This window comes from Talpa europaea (assembly GCF_964194135.1).
Source record: "Talpa europaea genome assembly, chromosome: 12".
NCBI classification, from domain to species: domain Eukaryota; kingdom Metazoa; phylum Chordata; class Mammalia; order Eulipotyphla; family Talpidae; genus Talpa; species Talpa europaea.
Window position 1 is genome coordinate 11,103,905 of NC_140079.1, and position 19,453 is coordinate 11,123,357.

Here is a 19,453-nt window from a genome sequence, read left to right on the forward strand (position 1 = left end):
ATGGTGGTGGAAGAGGGTTTTTTTTTAGACACAACATAATTAAAATTAGACCAACCCAGCTACAGAAATATTGCAATTATAGGTAGTTACACTCTCTTTCATAAAAAATAAAATTTCTTTGTCAAAATTTTATTTTGAAATTTTACTTTATTTAGAAAGTGTATATGTCTCATGGTATAAAAAGTCTAATATATAGTCTATTTAAAAACAGCATATGGAAAATATAAATATCCATTTTCTTTTCCCGAGGTATTGGTGAAAGTCCTTCTAAAATTTCAACCACAGGGATATTGTTCAGTTTTTTACATAAAGGATTTCACATTCTGCTTGTTCTGTAACTAGCTTTTTCCACTGACTGCTGACACGGAAATCTTCCATGATAATGCATTTAGAGCTACTTATTTCTTATTAATGGTAGTACTGTATTCCTTGGTAAAAATCTATTGAGCCCATTCCACAATGATGACTATTTAAGGTGTTTCCAACATTTTTATTAACAAACATTGCTGCAAAAAACATGTGGATAGCTTATTTAGACGAATGTAGTTATTATATATATTTGCATATCCATACATCCCTCTTTTCCCTTGAAAAATCAGGTATTTCTCCCAAGGTGGTCATACCTGCCCATTTGCCACTTCTGCATTATTTATAAAATTACAAGAATAAAGAAAGCCATTTCAGGAAAGTTGAAGTGTTAAAAATGACTAAGGTATGGGGTGAACTGAAACAGAAGGAATCAAGGTTTTAGCGATTCTATATCTACTGAGTTATAGTTGCATCAACAAATCAGAAAGCCACATAAAACAAGCTCTTTGTAAAGGCTGTGACTGAGTTGGTGCATGGAAGACCATCAAGATCAAGGCTGCTCTCTCTGGTCACAATTTCCAAGGGGCTGCACTTCATTTTAACTTCTCAAACACGTCCTTTCTGTTCTATGCTCCTAAGCTGCCCAGTTTGTCTCAACTCACTTGTAACTATCAGGTCTGTTGGGCTTCAGGTGATAAAAAAATTTTTAAATATAAGACATCAATAGTCAACGCCATTCCCCATTAAGAAAGACCTGGCTGTGAAAGGTAGTGGTGAAGGAGTGAAGAAGGGCAAGCTTCCTTTCTGTATCTCAGCTCTAACAAGCCCCAAAGTTCATGGGCAATGTCTGCAGGGCACAGACTCCTCTGGGTGGGCTCAGCATAGCTTGTCCCTGTCTCATACTTGTGTACTTTTGGTTTGGACGGTAATAGGTGGGTATTAGTATTTTCCTTGTATAATTGTTCTCAAATGTGGTTTTGTTTTTGTCTAGTCAAAAAAAAATTCTATGTCCTTATTTGATCTGCAAAAAAAGAATAGATATAACTAATGTGGTTATGCTATTTTCAGAGGAAGCAAAGGTTTCTATTTGGCGAGTAAATATTTGAGACTGTGGAGAGCTCTTGCTTTTGGGAGTATGTTCTTTCAGGAACTGTATCACGGTGACAAGAAATGTGACGTAAATCTCTGGGCCTTAAGTCTTAGGTGTTGACCCAGTCCTGAAAGGCAAAGGGACCTTCCCAAGGCTGTTATTTTAGCAATGAACCCAGAGAAAGTGGAAAGGCACTAGGAGGGAGGGGCACTTGCTTTTTTTGTCAGCTTAGAGTGAATTCCCAAGTACTAGGCTTCCTGCAGCTTTCTGTAGAGGTTTCCAAGTATCCCTTTGAAAGATGAAAGTTATCTTTTATCTGTTCAATCAGTGCATAGATAGTGAACAGCTCCAAAGGGTTGCCCCATTGCTGTACTAGAGGACCTTCCCTTGATGGGTGTACAACTAGCTAGTCTGGGAATTACTAGCTTATGGCACAGTATCTCCTTAAGTTGGCTTCAGGTCTTCATAAAACTTAGCTTAGAAGACATGCGTGAGCTTTAAAAAATATTCCTTCCAACTATGGGTTCTTTGTGGTATGTGCGCTATTGCAAAATGCCCTAAGGGGCGATCATACACTTCTGTTACAGAAACAATGTAAATTCATATTAACTCAATAAAAAATATTTTTTAAAAAATTCCCTCCACAGTCGCCAAGCTACCTCTGCTAAAGTCATCCTCTCTTCCTTAGTTATTCTTATCAGACCTTCCGTGCAGACTGGGTACCAAAAGCGACTTGTAGGAGGAGAATTAAGCAGTGAGCAATGGTGGGGACACTGCACCGATATTCTTTTCTTCACAATTAGAGGAAGGGAAAGAGGGAAAATAAGCCAGGGATCAAAACAAAACAATAAATAAGATGTAAACAGTTTCATAGGGAGTGATTTCTATTTTGGCAAGTCTCTGCTAAGATCTCCCAGTTTTCTTTGTAGAGTAATTGAGATATGGATCATAGCAGCTTTTACTTAAAATAAATGCACCTCTGAAGCTCCTGGGAATATTGCTCTAATACTGCTCTGTCCATCCACATTCTAGAAAGCCTTCAGGAGAACCAGCCTTCAGATCTTCTAAGCTGTGTTCTTCAGGTGGGATTCTAGCTGCCCACCTCCATTCCAGAAGTCCCTGGTTTGGTGGTGGGCGTGGTGTGATACCTGTACCCCTGGAGAGGTGTGAACTTATTCCCTAAAACACACACAGTGCTGTGAACTGACATTACCTCATTTAAAAAAATGATATAATTGAAAAAAAAAGATGCTGAGAGCACTCACAGGAGTGCTCCTGGGTATGACTTAAAGCTCTTCTCTCAAAGACCTTTCCCGGGGGCACTGACAGCTGGCTGAGGTGTCATCGGGCTGAGGCACGAGCTCCATCCCATCACGTATTTCAGGTTTGCTGGACTGGCGCGCCGCATAGGTCTGAAATGTGTGAGCAAGAGCTGAAAGATTAGTCCACGCTCCGTTCCATGGACTACCCCCGCCCCCAACTCATGCCTTTGACTCCAGTTGTTCTTGTCTTCAGATTAAAACCGGAGGTCTGGTTTATTCCAGTCGGAAAGTTACACTTTGGTTATCATCCACTTTAGTGCAATATTTGGTAAACTCACAAGGAAACCCAAGCCATAGTTTTATGAGTTGATAGAAACCGCTCCTAAGGGGATGTCAAGTCAGGTGCTTCCCCTTAAAACAACAGCAAGTCTTTACTTGTTAATGACTAATTAACTGTGTTGAAGACCGACATCAGCAAACAGAGAGGACAAGCACCTCAAAAGAAAGTTAGTGGCCTCACACACCCACCCTTAAGGCCTGTCATCACACATAGTTTTTAAATGGTCACGGGTCTCTGAAATGTACACCCGTTCTGGTCACTGACAAATATTCCTATGAACTGATATTTGAGTTCAGTGATTCCATATGCATTTAGCTGAACAGCCCTGGCCAGACCCAACAAAATACTGGATTGAGTACATGAGCCTAATTAAAAATTTTTGTAGGAGGAAACTCTTTTTATTAAAAATAAGGCAAACCCAGTAGAGAGGATAGAACTCATTTAAAGGAAAAGGCTGTTTCTAATAAATGGTATGATTTATCAGTTTACTTTTTATGAGAATGTATTACCCACCAGCATCTGAGGAAATTTACCTTTTCTTTTACCCACAGAAAAAGAAGTTTAGGTTAAAAATAAAAACCTAATTTCTTATCTTTTTCTTGCTGGCTCGATTTCACTGACTAAAACATCAGGTATTTACTCGAAGAGCCCACCTTAAATTCCTAATAAATACTTGTACTTCAGTATCCAGTTCTGATGTATTAGAACTACTATAAATATTTTTTACTTGTTTTATATAGCAAGTTAAACATTTGCTTTCTCCTCTGTACTATGATAGTAAAAGCATGAATCTTAAGTAGTGAGAACAAAGAGGTGGAGAGTTTGAGCAGAAAGAGATGTTAATAATCTCTAGACCAACCCTCTAATTTTCCAGATGATGAAAGATGTTATTCTCTGAGGTTCAGAGAACACCTAGACTAGTAATTCTATAAAGTGTTTAATAAAAGATAGTACTGACAAGATGGGAGGAGCTTTTAAGCTATACTTGTAAAGACACTAAGCGTCGTTTTCGTAATACTGAGGGTAGACACAAGATGGCGGCCACAAAGGGTCTCAGCACCAGCCCTGTCTTCCTGCAGGCTGGTCCCTGGCATAGCCAGGTTCCAACAGCGTGACTCTGAGCCCCAGGGTCTGGATACATGTGACCCAGGGGTGCAGATCCCCTGAACTGACCTGCAGGACTCTGTAATAGTAGCAGTAGAGCCGGTGCGGCTGAAGCAGATCCCGAGCAGTCAACTGCCCTTCTTTTGCAATCTTCTTGGCTTCTTCATCATTTTCCTGGAAGGATTAAAAAGAAATAATAAATGAAAATTACTCCTGTGATCTACAAAAAAGATAAGGAGAGTGTGAAGTAGGAGAGAAGAGAGGTTGAATGTGAGCACCCTGTGAGAGTGAGCACATGATGGAACATAACTTGAGAACAAGGCTACAGAAATAGACAAAGTGTTTTCCGAGTCATCTGTTGCATAGAAATGATCACACATGTCTGGACCTTCTTCCACAGGCCAGTACATGGCCCCTCCCCCACTGCAGCACCACACGTGGCCTCCATTGTGACTATCTGGTGGTTTCTTAACCATCCAGGCTCATCGACCGTCCTCCATCGTAACCCTCTTTGCAGGATATTAAAATACTAGAATAGAACGAATCTGTTATGTGATCATTTCTTTAAAGTTCATTTTAAATACGCAGTCATAGCCAAAAATGTTGTTATAAAACAAAAAACTATGTTGCTATCATCAAAAATTCAGCATCAGTGCCTGCAGGCTGTTCTTCAGCACCAGGAATAGTCAGTGCTCCTAATTCTAGTTTGGGATGACAGCTGATATTCTACCAGGCTGAACACAGGGAAGGCGATTTGCAAATAGTTCTGACTCTTTATAAAGGGTCACAAAAATGACTCTGCCTCTGACACCCAGTTATTTCTATAACCAAATATTGCTTCTCAGAAACTTAGAAACAGTCTTATAAAGAAGCTTACATTTTTAGAGTTTCAAAATAAAACATAACATAGTCTTAATACTTTTCCTTTAAAAAAAGAATTCTAATGTTACGGGAACTTATGATTCTTGGGATGTTGTATAGCATGAATTCATTATAAACTTGTGACTTTTTTCTAACTGGGGAAAAGAAAAGAGTGCTATGATTATCTTAAATGTCTTCTTGTGCATGAAACACTTTAAGTTTAGTCTTTTTGATCCATAATTTGCACTTGGTATGTTTTTGTTTCTGGATGTATGAATCTGAATGATTGTGAAATAAGAATTTCTAAATACAGGGCCTCCCTAGTGGCGCAGGTGGTTGAGCGCCACACCGTGAAGCTGTCCGCAGCCTCTGCAGTACAGGTTTGATCCCGGCCGGCCGGAGAGAAACCCACATGGCAAGGCGGACCTCTTCTGTCTCACCCGCTGCTCCCCTCAGCATTGTATTTTGTCAGTCTGCCTGTTCTGTCCCCCGCTCTGTCTCTGGTGAATCCTCTCACCCTCCCGCGCATCTGGCTTATACCCCAGTTCTTATATAAACAAATAAATCTTTAAATAAAAAAATTTCTAAATACAGCTTTTTTTTTTTTTTTGCTATATTATGCCAAAATAAAATGTGTTGTTATTGAGCTCATGTAACTAACACTGGTGACTTTTGGTGAATTTGCAATTTCCTAAAGAAACTAAAACTGCAGACCAGCATACCTTGGCCCATTGAACTTTCTCTAGTAGATCACTAAGATTTCTTCTAACTGGAACATAATGTTTCCAAGGTTTTAGCTGCAAATAGAAATGTTCGTAATAAGGTGAGTCCTGCTTCAGAACCAGACTGTCGCCCAGCATGAGATAGGGGTACCGATATGCAGCCACAGTTCCGTCCACATTCACTTGGTACTTGTACTGGAAAATTAAGACAGACAAAAATGGTAAGTCATTGGCTTCACTTCTGCTTCTCATCAACATTGAAAAACAGAGATATAAATGCACCGGAACCTCAGATTAATCCTTGTACTATGAGTATTAAACACAGTTTGGAGCTATCTGGTAGACATCGCCTACAACAACAAAACCATAAAGGAAACCATGATGAATTTTATAATTCCCCATCCTATGCCTGATGAGAAAATCTGTATCAATTCTCAAGACAGAAGAAATCCATCAAGCTCAGCTATCTTATAGTCTGTCAACACTAGCTTATCACCTATATTCACCCAGAAAGACTTAAATGCATACCTTAAAGAAATCAAAGAAACCTATCAATTTAGCTTTTCCAAGTTCCTTTTCTTTCTCTTGGAAAAAGAAATATCCTGTAATTCCTGCATCCAGTAGCTCTGGGTTTTCTTTGGACAGCTGCACCAACTGCAGCCTCTCCTCTCGGCTATCTCTACCTCTGAAGAAAGCTTTCTCTGTTTTATTGATCCAGGAAGGTCCTAGAAATTTGAGAGCAAAAATATACACATAATTATGAAACTGACATTTTCAAATGGTAAAGATAAGTATTTTAATCTACCATTGTCAAGCACTGTTATTATCAACTCATCTTCTCAAGTTAGATGCTATTTCCAAAAAATCTGGGATGGAGTCTCAATTTGCCTGAGATATTTTCAAATCCAGGATTTTAACACAGATCCTTCTAGCTGTGCTGTACAAGAGAATGCTCTAAATTCATCTATTTTTCTACTAGTGAGAGCTCATTCAAATATTGGGGTTTCTATTGTACAATACTGGCAATAGCCAACATAATAGCCAAGTTCAAAGCAAAAGAGTTGGCCCAGTCACCAAGCATAAGTTTCTTCTGTCTTGGGTGCTTCACAATAAGGAATGAGCTAGGCTTTTGTTCTTAGACAGGGTGATGAGGGCAAACTATATAACTAAGTAACATAGGCCCAGCTTTAATCCTGAGGTTGCTCAGAATTTTGAATACAGGGAAGACTTTTTCCTATATGCTGTTAAGTACAAAAACATCGGATTGTTGGAAAAATCACAACGTATTTTTTTCTATGTTTTTCAAGCAAAAATGAGTCATGACTTTTCCAACAACCATATATATATATATATGTAAATGTAAATATATATGTAAATGTAAATATATATGTAAAACTCAACTACATACATACATTTACATCTTCTTTTTCTTGGGAAGGAAATATTCTGGAAGGATTATTTAAATATATTCCTATTAATACAAAAAAGCCACTAGCTAACACAGGTCCTTGTTGTAAGGGATAAATCATAAAACATAGACATTGGAGAGGGGTCACTTTTTACTATTTCAGCATACTTTTCAGAAATTTACTGTTATTAAATAAAAAGTAGGTCAGTTTTCATTTCACATTCTTTGGAGAGTTTACCAAGAAAAATTCCTGCTCTCAGCTACTCAATACACCTACCAAATTGCAATAAATAAGAGGCTATAAAGAGTAGGCAGAGTTTTTTTCTGCTTAAGGCATTCAGTTTAATAAAAAAGTGTGTTGTGCCATCAATCTCTGGCCTTCAAACAAGGAGAAAGGAATTCAAGTTTAAAGGATCAGGATAGGCAGAAAGAGGAAGGGCAGAATTCTTTACAAAGTGTTGGAGGTGGTCATATCCAAATCATACAGCTACTGTAATTCTCAAACATCTCATATAATTTTATATTTTTCAAAATTATCTCTCCTGTCATCCAGGAATCTAAAAGTTTTGGAGGCAGACTTAAGTGACAATTTTACCAAAAATGTATTTTCAAATGGTATTTACAAGTGTACAAGTCAAAGAAGACTCAGGTTTACAGTGGGTTTGGATATTACTAGCCTAACCTACATATCTTTAATTTTTGGTTTAGAAGAATCTTAAACAAACCACTATAGTCTACACTGCTGTTTTTCTTGGTTAGAAAAGAATAACAATTGTTTTAAAAATATAATTATATACTCTCTGTGACCAGATTTTCCTTTTACCTTTTTAGTCTCCAAGCTTTATCACAGAGAATGAACATCTGTTTACCTGTATTTCCTTGAATAGAAAGGAGATCATTGGAAACACCCCTCATTGCCTCCAGTGTGGAGTGGGTGATGTCATAGGTTGGAAGGATGATGTCTCGGGAGTCCAGAGAGCCGCACCATGAAATGATAGGTAAAGGGCCGGGCGTGTCGTTGACTTTTCTGTGCTCCAAAGGCCAATCTCCAAGATTAATATAAAATTCCAAATCTGGGAGACGGACCTAAATAAATGCACAAGCATCAGTACAGGGAAGACTTCCTTTCCGTCTTTGTTATTAAATGTTTCTATTCTTTGGCTTTCTTAGGTATTTCTGATATAATTAAACATCTGAAAACAACAGCAGAAGAGAGAATACCTCTCGGTCATCAGCAGTATGTGAAAATCCAGTAGGAGGATGATACACAGCAAATTCATTTCAGCAGGAGTTGCACCTCTGATCAGAAGTGGAATCTAATGTTTAGCGTGATGGAAGTAAAAATTGGGTAGGAAGGTATGAATGGGTGACTTCAAGGACACTTTCACTCAGCTACCTTAGGGAGAATCTACAACGTTAGACCCAAGCCCTGTTTTCCTTCACTATCAAACCTCTTTGTTACATCTACCTCTGCTCCTGGAATTTCTACTCCATCTCCATGGTCACTGCCTAAGCTTAGGGCTTTATCATCTCTTGCCTTGATTGTTGCATAGCCTCCTTACAACATTTCTGATTCCACCCTCTCTGTACTATAACCTGCTTTCCACATGGCAGGTTTATAAAACCCAAATTAATGATACCAGGGCAATGTATGTGCCGATTCATGCACCGCACTTAACAGAACCTTAAGCACACAGGACGAGGCCTAGACTCTGGCTGGAATCCCAAGTCCAGCTATCTTGCTCCAGCTTAGCTTTAAGCTCTTTCTTCTATCCGTGCATGTGCCAAGTAAACTTTCGGCTATACTCTGAAAATGACACCCACAGTAATGGGTAAAAATTTAATAATTTAGTAATTTTCTACACTTGGACGTTCTTCTGCCTACTCACGTGGCGGTCTCCCCTCACAGCCTAGTCTAAGGCGACCTCCTGCTGACTCACTCTCCTCTGACATTGGGACTTGGGATTCCTACTATTCTTATAGGGCTAGCCTGTTGTGGTACAATTATTTGTTTGTATGCATGCCCCACCCTCACTCCCAAATAACAAACTAAGTCCTGCTGGAGAGAGCTGATCAAAGGCCAGAAGTGAGTCTCATTTATTTTAGAGTCTTCCCAGTCACTGGACAAGGAACCTGGAACATAGGAGAAGGCCAGAGCTATGACAGGTTATGCCCTTGCTTCTCTGCTGTCATTTAGGGTCTCATTAACTACTTACCTGAAATTCTCACTATAAAGCAGAGTTTCTCAGTTGCAGCACAAAGGACAGTTTAGTCTGGATAATTCTATGCCACGGAGAGCTGTCTTGTGCATGGCAGGATATTTAGGAACATCCTTAGCCTGGAGCCACCCTACATTAGTAGCAACTTTCCACCCCGACCCCTTGTGTCAACCAAAAATGTCTCTAGTGTTGTCTAATGTCCTCTGAGGAGCCCAATCCACCCTAGTTAAAAACCACTGCTGTAGAGGCAGAGTGGGTGTGAGAGAGTCACCCAGGGCCGAGTGGACTGGCCGTGAGCCCAGGAGGAAAGCACCACCTTTGTGAGCAGGTACCTTACGGTGCTCATATGCTCCTGGCATGGGCTCTGAAGAGAGGCAGGGGACCGCTGATCAAGGGTAAGAATGGGCTGTGGCCTTCATTAAGCTCACTCAGGAACCTGCAGAGCTCATCTTATTAGCAAAGTTGACTTTTGGTCTAGAAAATGATCTTGATGGTCTTTGTAGGTAAGAAAGGTGAAAAAATAAATGCTTACCCTCACCCCTTACTCTGCCTGATCAGGAAAATCGAAGGGAGGGGTAGATTGAACTGTTGTGCTTCACAGTTTTGCAAATGTGAAGAGAGGCTGAACAGAGGGCAGAGGGCAGTTGTTAGGAATGTGGAAAAGTCTTCTGAAAAACAGACCCTAGCCATATTTAGTAAGGAGCCAAACCCTGAAGATCAAGGAGAGCCAGTGAGACATTCTCAAGGACAGGAATGACAGAGGCTGATTAATAAAGGTTACTTGTTTTTAAATGCTGGGGGGTTTGTGTGTTTTGTTTTGCTTATTATGCACTGGGACAAAATAATCTCTCTGCTATTCAACCTTCACCAAAATGTGCTATGCACACTACCTTTCAGAAGTGCCTGGGGTAAAGAAGGAAATATGTTCTGAAGTCAAGTCCTTTTCAGGTAATGAGCAGAAGGTAGCTATAGACAGTGAGGTTTGAATGGAAGGCATATTCAGCAGGAAGATTTCAAGACTTCAAGAACTGACCGTGAAACCTGTAAAAGTTTGGGAATTCACAGAAATCTTAGGAGCACCCTGTATTGCCTGCTCACCAGGGGTGAGGGTTTAACCCATTTCACTTAAAAATGAAAGGAAAGAGGGCCTCCCTGGTGCTGCGAGGGGTTAAGACGCAAACCTATGAAGCTATCCACAGCCACTGCAGCACTGTAACAGGGTGGTCCCCAGGAAAGGGTGAGTTCCAGGTTCCTTGTCCCAACCAAGGGAGAGTGGAGCTGAGCAGGGAGAGAAGAAGCTGCAGAGGAGACTGAGGAAGGAAGGAAGCAGGATGGAGCCAGAAGGAGACCTGGTGGAGGCACATGGAGCCAAGAGACACGTGAAGAAACTGCGCTTGCCCTTTGGTCATGGACTGGGTGACACAGATGTGGGTGAGACCCGTGGGGAGGTGACAATGGCAGCTTTTATCTTGATTTTGATTTTGTTCTTTTCCTTCCGGGCTTGTTTGGTTGTTTCTGACCCTTTTCTGTGGGTCCCCACTGGAAGATGCTTTAGACTTGTGGCAGGCCTTGGGGCCTTGCTCTGGGCCAATCCCATTTGGATGGAGTTTTACCCACAAGGGGGCGGGTAACTCTGGGTGCTTCATTTAGAAACTAGATTCTTCGCCTTTTCTGCATTGTTTCCTAATTGTATTAAAGTTCCTTCCCATTAAAGTAGCATATGTTTTGTGTTGATGCGGCAGGTGGCAGAACCCATTTAGAATAGGCAGGTTTGTGGGGTTTGGGCTGCCCCTCTCCCTGCCCTGTAACAGCACGAGTTTGAGCCCCAGGCAGGGAGCTACCCACATGGCGCAGCAGACCTCTCCTGGCTCACCCACTCCTCCCCTCAGCAGTGTATTTCAGTACATCTGCCTGTTCTGTTCCCCAATTCTGTCTCTGGTGAATCCTCTCACCCCTCACACCTCTGGCCTGTACCCCAATTCTTGTATGCATAAATAAATCTTTAAAAAAATTTTAAAAAAGAATGATGTCAAAAATATATAAAACTAGATAAAAATTGAAAAAAAAAAAAAAGAAAGGAAAGAGAGATCTATAAAGGTCAAGAACTCAGGAGCACTCGAGTGACAGATATCCTAGTCGCACAATTCCAAGCCTGGAATCCATTTCCATTCTTTGCCATTATTAATCCAGGCATTGAAATATTACATCTAAAAATATATATATAGTTTTGGAATCAGTGAATTCATCCTCATACCTTTCTTGCCAGTGACAGCAAAATCTCATCGGAGAACATTTTGAAGTCTGTGTATTTCCCCAGTGGCCTCCGGTAGACGTGATTATTGAGAATCGTGTAATGAACAATGGCACCCATCTCGTCCCCGAACCTTCCTGGAACTTCATTTAGCATCTGCAGGAGGTTGATGCTGGGGAAAGAAGCAAAATCTTTGGCAATCTGCGGTTCGTTGGGTGGACAAGAAAGGGTCCGCTGCCAGGCCTGAGGGTCCTCTTCAGGACAGTCACAGTACTCGTGGAACACGGGTCCTACAAGGCACAACACATAGGGCCACGCCCCATTAACAACACAGGGAGATGCTGCTTCCCTGCTGGGACCACAGGGTGGCTTCTTGGTGAAATCTGAGATTGTCCAGGCAGGGATAATTTGCCCTGCGCCCATCAGTGGTGAAAAGACATGTGAGAGCCCTATCCTACTTTCTGGGACCCTTTCTCATCCTTTCTAGAAAACCTGGCCTAGCACATGCTCTTGGTCCATCTGCTCAGAAATTCATTTCTAGTGAGTTATAGAGCAGATGAACATAAAACAACTTATATTTTAACCAGGAAAAGGGGAGTGAGTGTATTACTTTGCAGGCACTATTATGTAGTAGAGGTAGTGAAGGTTTAAGAAAACATGGCCTCTTTTCTTCTCAATTCCTAAAATCACCCCCAACAGCACAACTCAAGGAGAAAAGGTATAACTCAGGGGCATCAGGCAGGGTAATTTAAAAATGCCCAGCCAGGGGCCTCCCTCGTGGCGCATGGTTAAAGACACAGCCTTACCAAGCTATCACCAGCCACTGCAGCTGGAGTTCAATCCCTGGCCAGGGAGCTACCCACATGGTGCAGCAGACCTCTCTGTTCTCCCCGCTGCTCCCTTCAGCAGTGTATTTCAGTAGATCTGCCTGTTCTGCTCTCCAATTCTGTCTCTGGTGAATCCGCTCACCTCCGCCTCCCCACACACATCTCTGGCCTACACCCCAGTTCTTGTATGCATAAATAAATAAATCTTCAAAAAATAATAAATAAATAAAAGTGCCCAGTCATAAGTATAAAACTTCTCTGAAACATCATTTCAAAGAGAATTGATAGAAATTTATGTTGTTTTAACTTATTGGAGGAATATAGGGGAACCAAATAAGAGATCGGGAAAAAAATTACAAATAAAAAAATCAAAATTAACAGGAACCTATAAATCAGAGACATTCTGTAGGGAATGGGGAGGGAGATCCCTCTCCCTCAAAACAGGGGCAGGAAGAGCACAAAGGACTTCGGTGATGGTGCTCAGGTGAACTGGAGGTGGGAATTTTATGGGACTATACCTGATAGGCGAAAGCAAATATTGTACAAAAATGAATAATTATGTAAAATACATACAAATAAATTAATTAATAAAAATATATTCACATTTACTTCAAAAGCATTTTTTAAGTATTTCATATTCTTGAGGATTTCTACTTCAGACCAAGATGAGTAAGATGGACCAATGTACCCCCCTCCCTGAGACTTCATCACCAGCGTCCTCAACACTAAAAGAAATGCTGAGGGATCTTTCAGGCAGAAGGCACTAGATGGAAATATGTCTCTATAAAAGGGATGAAGAGAAAACCACCTGTGTAAGTACACAAGATTTTATCTGGCCATTTAAATCTCATTAATTACTTCATTTTCTATCCCTAAGGATTTCAAGTTCAATTTGAAGAGCTCCAGGAGATACTTAGACCATATTTACTGTTGCACACGACTTCAAAGTCATTGTAACCCATTCTGAAAGGCAGGGGTTTGTGTGGAGAGCTGGCTCTGGACTTTGCAATGGTCACTTACCTTTCAAAATATAGGGAGACTGAGCCACGTGTTCCTCACCATAGAGGACCTCTATCTTCAGCCCTTCGTTGGCGGTTTCATACATCCTATATCTTATCAAAAATGTCCCATCGTTCCTATCCAAAGGTTTAGAAACATGAATCCGGACTAACTCTTTAGGCGAAAGAGGTTTGATGACTACTTTGAATAATGTTTGACCTGGAAGAAAAAACAAATATTTATAATCTGCTATTTCATAGTCATTCGGTCTTAACAATTATTTGGGGAGATGTTTCCACATAGAAGTTCGTTTTTCCTCTAGCATCAATGACAAACCAATTTAGTTTGGAAAGTCCCTCAGGCCAGGAGTTATGTCTGATTTGTGCCTTCAAACCAAAGATCTGATTCAACATGATTCATTAATCATTCAATAAAGAGTTATTGAATGAACAAAATCCATTTATAAAACAGCAAGGAAGAGATTAACTTTTTGCTTCTTTGGTCTCTTTTCCTTTGGGTAGGTTTAAAGCCCCTGGGGTTAAAAATCCACCAGCTCTTTCATTTAGGAATACTAATATAGTATTTGGCATCTTGCTACAGAGCTCGAAGGCCATTCACTTTTAGTAGAGATAGATTATAGCCAGTTACCAGTCTGTGCACAAAGAGAACACCACAGACACACACTCGCATGCATGCACGCGCGCGCGCGTGCACACACACACACACACCCCCCAACCCCCCCCCCCACCCTTGGTAGAGTTTACTTCTTTAAACTTGTTTCCTCAGGTTGAAATAAAAGAGTTATACAAGGAAGATTTAACTCCAAAATTCAGGGGGTTTTCTGTTCCAGGGCAGACAAAACCTAATTAACAACTTCCCCTTCTCTTTTTGAAGAGCATTAGCTGACTTCCTTAGGGTTTAAAACAGTGGTCTTGGGACGAACTTACTGTGGCCCAGGATTGACACTTAGGCACTTCTTTTTTCTGCCATATATTATCTCCCCTCCATGCCCCCAAACAGCACAGTTTTCCTGTCACCTGATCAAATAACCCTGTTCTCCATAAATTTTTGATCTTAAATAAGACCGATAAATGCAAGATATTAATAACTGTGTGATGGGGGGTGGGGCTGGATTTACAGAAGAATACTAACTCCAAAACATTTCACTATTTTTAAATTGAAAGTTTCCTTATTTTTAAATTTAGACTAGATTCCTATGATTCCCTCCAGTTATAACATTTTTGGTTGCTGAAATAGCACTTTAAATGCCATGTATTATAAGATACTAATAAATGTATATGAAAATACATTTAATATTTCAAACGCATATATAAAAATATAAGATGGCCATTGGAAATGCCTATTTAAAATGTTCAGTTTTTTTTAAGATTTATTTATGCATACAAGAACTGGGGTACAGGCCAGAGATGTGGGGGGGGGGTGGTGAGAGGATTCATCAGAGACAGCGGGGACCAGAACAGGCAGAAGTACACTACTGAGGGGAGCAGCGGGTGAGTCAGGAGAGGTCTGCTGCGCCGTTCAGGTTTTTTTTTAAAGATTTATTTATTTATTTATTTATTTATTTATTTATTTATTTATTTATTTATTTATACAAGCACTGGGTACAGTCAGAAGCGCGGGAGGGTGAGAGAATTCACCAGAGCCAGAGCCAGGGAGCAGAGCAGGCAGAAGGACCGAAGTACACTGCTGAGGGGAGCAGCGGGCGGCAGGAGAGGTCTGCGCGCCATGTGGGACCCTCCTCCGGTGGCCGGGGAGCAGCCGGGGATCGAACCGGCACTGCAGAGGCTGCGGGCAGCTTCGCAACCCAGCGCTCAACCGCTGGGCCACCGGGGAGGCTCTGTTCAGTTATCTTTATAGTAATCTTTCATGCCCCTGTCATTGCTGGAGTGAGACTGTTAGGAACAATGCAAAATAATGAGCAGAAAAATAACAGAAATGAGCAATTCTAGTTTCAGAAGAGAAAAATGAGAAGATGCAACATCAAATAGCTGCAAATGGAAGGAATGTGAATTCTCATTTTCCTGGGGCTAACAGAATGGACTCTCAGCTCTCTCTGCTCTACAAATTCAAGCTCCTTTAAGAGAGACAGCTAATTGAATGGAAATGCATTGACTATGCAAAGGGAGGTCAGCAGTACCAAAGTCTTATTAGATCATAAGAATCAGACATTTTGAAGATTCTTGATTTGGAAATAAATCAAAACACATTTTTAAAAATATTGACTCACTTAGCACTCAGGTGCCAGTTCCTGAGTGTGAGATTTTCAGATACCTTTACTCTTATTTATTTCCTGTAAGAACATGTGAGGTCGGTATTTGTCACCCCCATTTTACAGACCAGGAAACCAAGGTTCTAAGGTGGGTAATGTCAGCCTATGGGTTTGTAAAATTCAAAGTTGGAGGCATAACCTCTGCTACTTCCAGGAACAATTGGAGTCATCACCTCTATTGTTCAGGGCCTATATCTCAGCCCTCTGCAGCTGCACCAAAAATGTTGACCCTGCCTTTGGCCAAGGCAAAGAATGCCCTGAAACTAAATGGAATCCTCCCCCAGAAGTCTGGTTGCCTCATCACACACATTGGGGTGCGCCAGCACCTTAGTGAAAACTGATGCGTGATAATCCTATGATAGCTGATTTGATAAAAGGGAGAGAGCTCTGGAAATCAAAGTGTTGGGTGTCTGGTCTTGACAGACACCTTGTGGCTGTGGAGTCACAGGCAAGTCATTTTAGCTTCACTGAGACTCAATTTCTCATGCATAGAGTGAAGAAAATACTATCTATCCTTCCTACCTCACAAAATAATTAAAGAGAACAAAAGGCACAGATTAAAATACTAAAGTGCCAGGCAGCTAGGAGGTGAGTTGACTTAGGAAGGAGAGACAGGCTGATTGTTTCATATTCCATGCACCCACCCCCACCAATTCTTTCTTCTACAATATTGAAGGGCCTCTCTGCCAGGCATCCGGCCAGATGCTGGCCTACTGTCATAGTGGAAGGAAATGTTCAACTTAAGTCAGAGGAAAGTGAAAATAAAAACATGGGCAGGGTTTTTTCCCCACCCCTAATCTCTGTGGACTCCAGTTTGAGATCCCCTGCATGAGACCCTTCAAGCTCAAAAAAGGCAAGTCTGCTAAGTGGGAGTGATAATAAAGGGGTCTTGGTAAGACATGTATGATGGTCTATACTGAGTAGACCATCTTTCAGTTCATTCTTGGGGAAGGAAAGCTTTCAGGACTTGCAAGTGAGTGATGGTGACTGATAATATAAGCCACGGATTGCTGAGCTTTTCAGAAAGACAGGGCAGCTTTTTAAATGGAAACTAAAAATCAAGTCCCCTGGAAGGAAACAAAACAGAACCTCAAGGGATGAAAGTGAGGTTGTCTCAAAGATGTGGTGGAAGGCTTACTTTTCTTATGGCCTTTTTCCTGATATGTAAAACTTTTATGATCATTTTGGGAGAAACTCTTTTGAGGAAAAGGAATGCACAACATTCCTTACCCTCATGGTCTAAAGGCTGATTACACTGATGAATAAGCGACAGATTCACTGATTCATTATAAAATTAAAAACAAACTGTCACTTCTTTCCTGTTTATTGCATCCTTCACTTAGGTAAGCATTATTGAATAATCTCTTTAAAAGTCATTTAACTTTTTAATTAACTTTAATTATGGTAAAAATATAAAACTGACCATCTTAACCCTTTGTCAATGGACAGTTCAGATTGGGCATCTTCTAAATCTTTTCTTTCTGAAATCCCCCCATTCATTATAACATTACAAAATTATTTTAGAAACTAAAGAAAATGCACCTCATAGAAGAAAAACTTTGACTCTAGGCCTAAGAATCTGGTCTTCAGGGACAGGGAAAGTCTAAACTAAACACAGCAGACACGTGTCCAGAGGCAGGCAGGGGAGGCAGTTACTCTGATTACCTCTTTGGCGAAAACACAAGCGCCAGTTGGCTGGACATAAATTAGCAAATCCTGACTGGCAACAACTTGAAACCAGCAGGACAAGTTGCAAGAAGTTGCAAAGGTAGGTGCAAAGGAGAACATAGGAGGCCGGCTGAGAATGAGGCATTCAGGACAAGATCCACCCCCCAGGTAGAGACACCTAGCGAGTTCTACGGAATTTCACTAATTTCTGCAATCTGCTTTCAACGGCTCAAACCTCTAAGAGCTCCAGCATCTGGCCTGCACACCCGCCCCCTTTCACCCTGCTGACATTTTCTTTGTGCAGTAAGGAGGGAGCTGTCTCCAGCCCACCAGACTCAAACCACGGCCATCCACGCGCGTCCAGGCGGTCACTCAGCTCGCAGAGGCACTCCCTGGACGCGGTAACAATTCAGACACCCCGATCGCGGAGGAAAGCCCCTCTCCAGCAAGGGACGCACACAGCACCAACACCCTGCGCGCACACTCGGGACATCCGCCTTGCACACTGAAAGTGGCAGGGCCTGGGCGTCCATTCATTCATCCATCCAAAGACTTGTGGTCACTCCTTTGCCCCTGTGTGTCCGGGGAGGAGGAGTGGACCAAACCAGAAAGCGGGCAACCCAGCACGCCCGGAAGACGCCACGCAGGCGGCGGGAGCATCCGGCCAGGCGCGGGGGCGGCGGGCGCGCGCAGCGGGGCCTGGAGGGGCGCGGGGCGCGGGGCGCGGGGCGCGGGCAGCGGGCGGGGGAGGCCCGCGGCTGGACGCTACCTGGGGGCGAGCGGGTGAGGTTTTGGCCCTCGGAGGCGACGGCCTGCAGGTAGAAATAGCGCACGGGCAGGACGACGCCCGCCTGCAGCCCGGGGCCCCACACCAGGCTCCGCGGCGCGCTGACCGGCGCCTGGGGGGCGCCGGCGGCCACGAGCAGGGCGAGCTGCAGGGGCAGCGGCAGGGCGCGCGGGAGGCGGCGCATGGTGGCCGGGCCGCGGCGGTCCGGCTCGGCGGCGGCGTTGGGGAGGGGCCGAGAGCGCCGCGGGCCGGGGCAGTGCCGGGGCTGGGGCCGGGCCTGTGCGCCTTCGCCTTCCGGCCCGCCCCCCGCGCTCTCCCCGGGGCGGCGGGGCGTGCGCGGGTCCCGCGTCCTGGAGGCAGCGGCCCCTCCTCCCCTCTGTCTGCTGCAAGAACCGCGATCGGGGCCCGGGCGCCGAGACCCGGGGCGCGAGTCTGTGCCCGCCATCGCCCCGCCTTGGCGCGCCCTGCCCCCACCTCCTGCGCCCGGAGTTTGTCAGCTCCTTGGAGGAACCCGGAGGGCGCAGGCACCCTGGTGATGCGCGCGGCTCGAGGGCTAGGGCCGCGCCGCCCGGAGCTGAAGTGTGGTGTAGGGAAAGGCCTTTGGAAGGGAATTTCAGTGGGTTTTCCAGGGGCAGGTCACTCGTGGCGCCGCTGTGCCCCCCGGTGCCATGGCTCGCAGCCCTCTGTTGACACGGCGCCCGCAGAGCTCGCTGTCGTCTGTTTTGTTTCCCTTTTGGACTCACTGGCCAGGGTTTCCCTCCAATTCTCCTTCCCCTTCCACGCAGCTGCTTTCAAGTGTTTACTGAGCATCCACTGAGAGTTTGGGCCAAGCCTCCCCGCCCCTACCCCCCGGAATGGACACGGGATCAGCACCCTCTGGGCCCAACTCAGCCCTGAGCAGAACCCGGCCCCGGGGCACCCTTTGAGCCTGTCCTGGCTGTCACTGGGGCTAAACCTTCTCTGTATTTTCATCAGTTCTCTTGTTCTGCTTCAGTGATGCCAAGTCGAGGCTGTAGACAGTGTACTTTGCAAAGATTTTCAGGAACTGGTAAATTATAGAGCTAAAGTGCCTCTGTACTTGGTATTACTTTCATTGCTAAATTTTATTTTGTGGGGGCGCCTACATGCTTTAAATAGGAACCTTCCCTCCTCTCTACCGCTCAAAAAATTGGAACACAATTTGTTCACATTTTTTCAAAGTCAAACTCTATAAACAATTTCCAGAGAAATAATCTGAGGGTTAGCTGGTACTGGATGACACTAAAATATGGCCCACTAAAATATGTAACACTGTGGTCACACCCAGTTTTTTGGAG

At 43.1% G+C, this 19,453-nt stretch overlaps 1 protein-coding gene across 3 annotated transcripts; it reads right to left on the reverse strand.

The window, feature by feature from the left end:
* Window positions 1-2,685: 2,685 nt before the first annotated feature.
* POGLUT3 (protein O-glucosyltransferase 3) lies at window positions 2,686-18,321 on the reverse strand (the record flags this gene model as incomplete). Of its 3 annotated transcripts, XM_084249247.1 has the most annotated exons (8): window positions 2,686-2,811; window positions 4,175-4,279; window positions 5,689-5,883; window positions 6,217-6,413; window positions 7,966-8,182; window positions 11,570-11,856; window positions 13,414-13,611; window positions 18,120-18,321. In XM_084249247.1, 8 exons carry the CDS (start codon window positions 18,319-18,321, stop codon window positions 2,686-2,688), a joined length of 1,527 nt encoding a protein of 508 aa, XP_084105373.1. The 3 variants fall into 3 exon arrangements, with proteins under 3 accessions (XP_084105373.1, XP_084105374.1, XP_084105375.1); XM_084249248.1 differs by lacking the exon at window positions 4,175-4,279; XM_084249249.1 differs by lacking the exons at window positions 6,217-6,413; window positions 7,966-8,182.
* Between the last annotated feature and the right edge of the window lie 1,132 nt (window positions 18,322-19,453).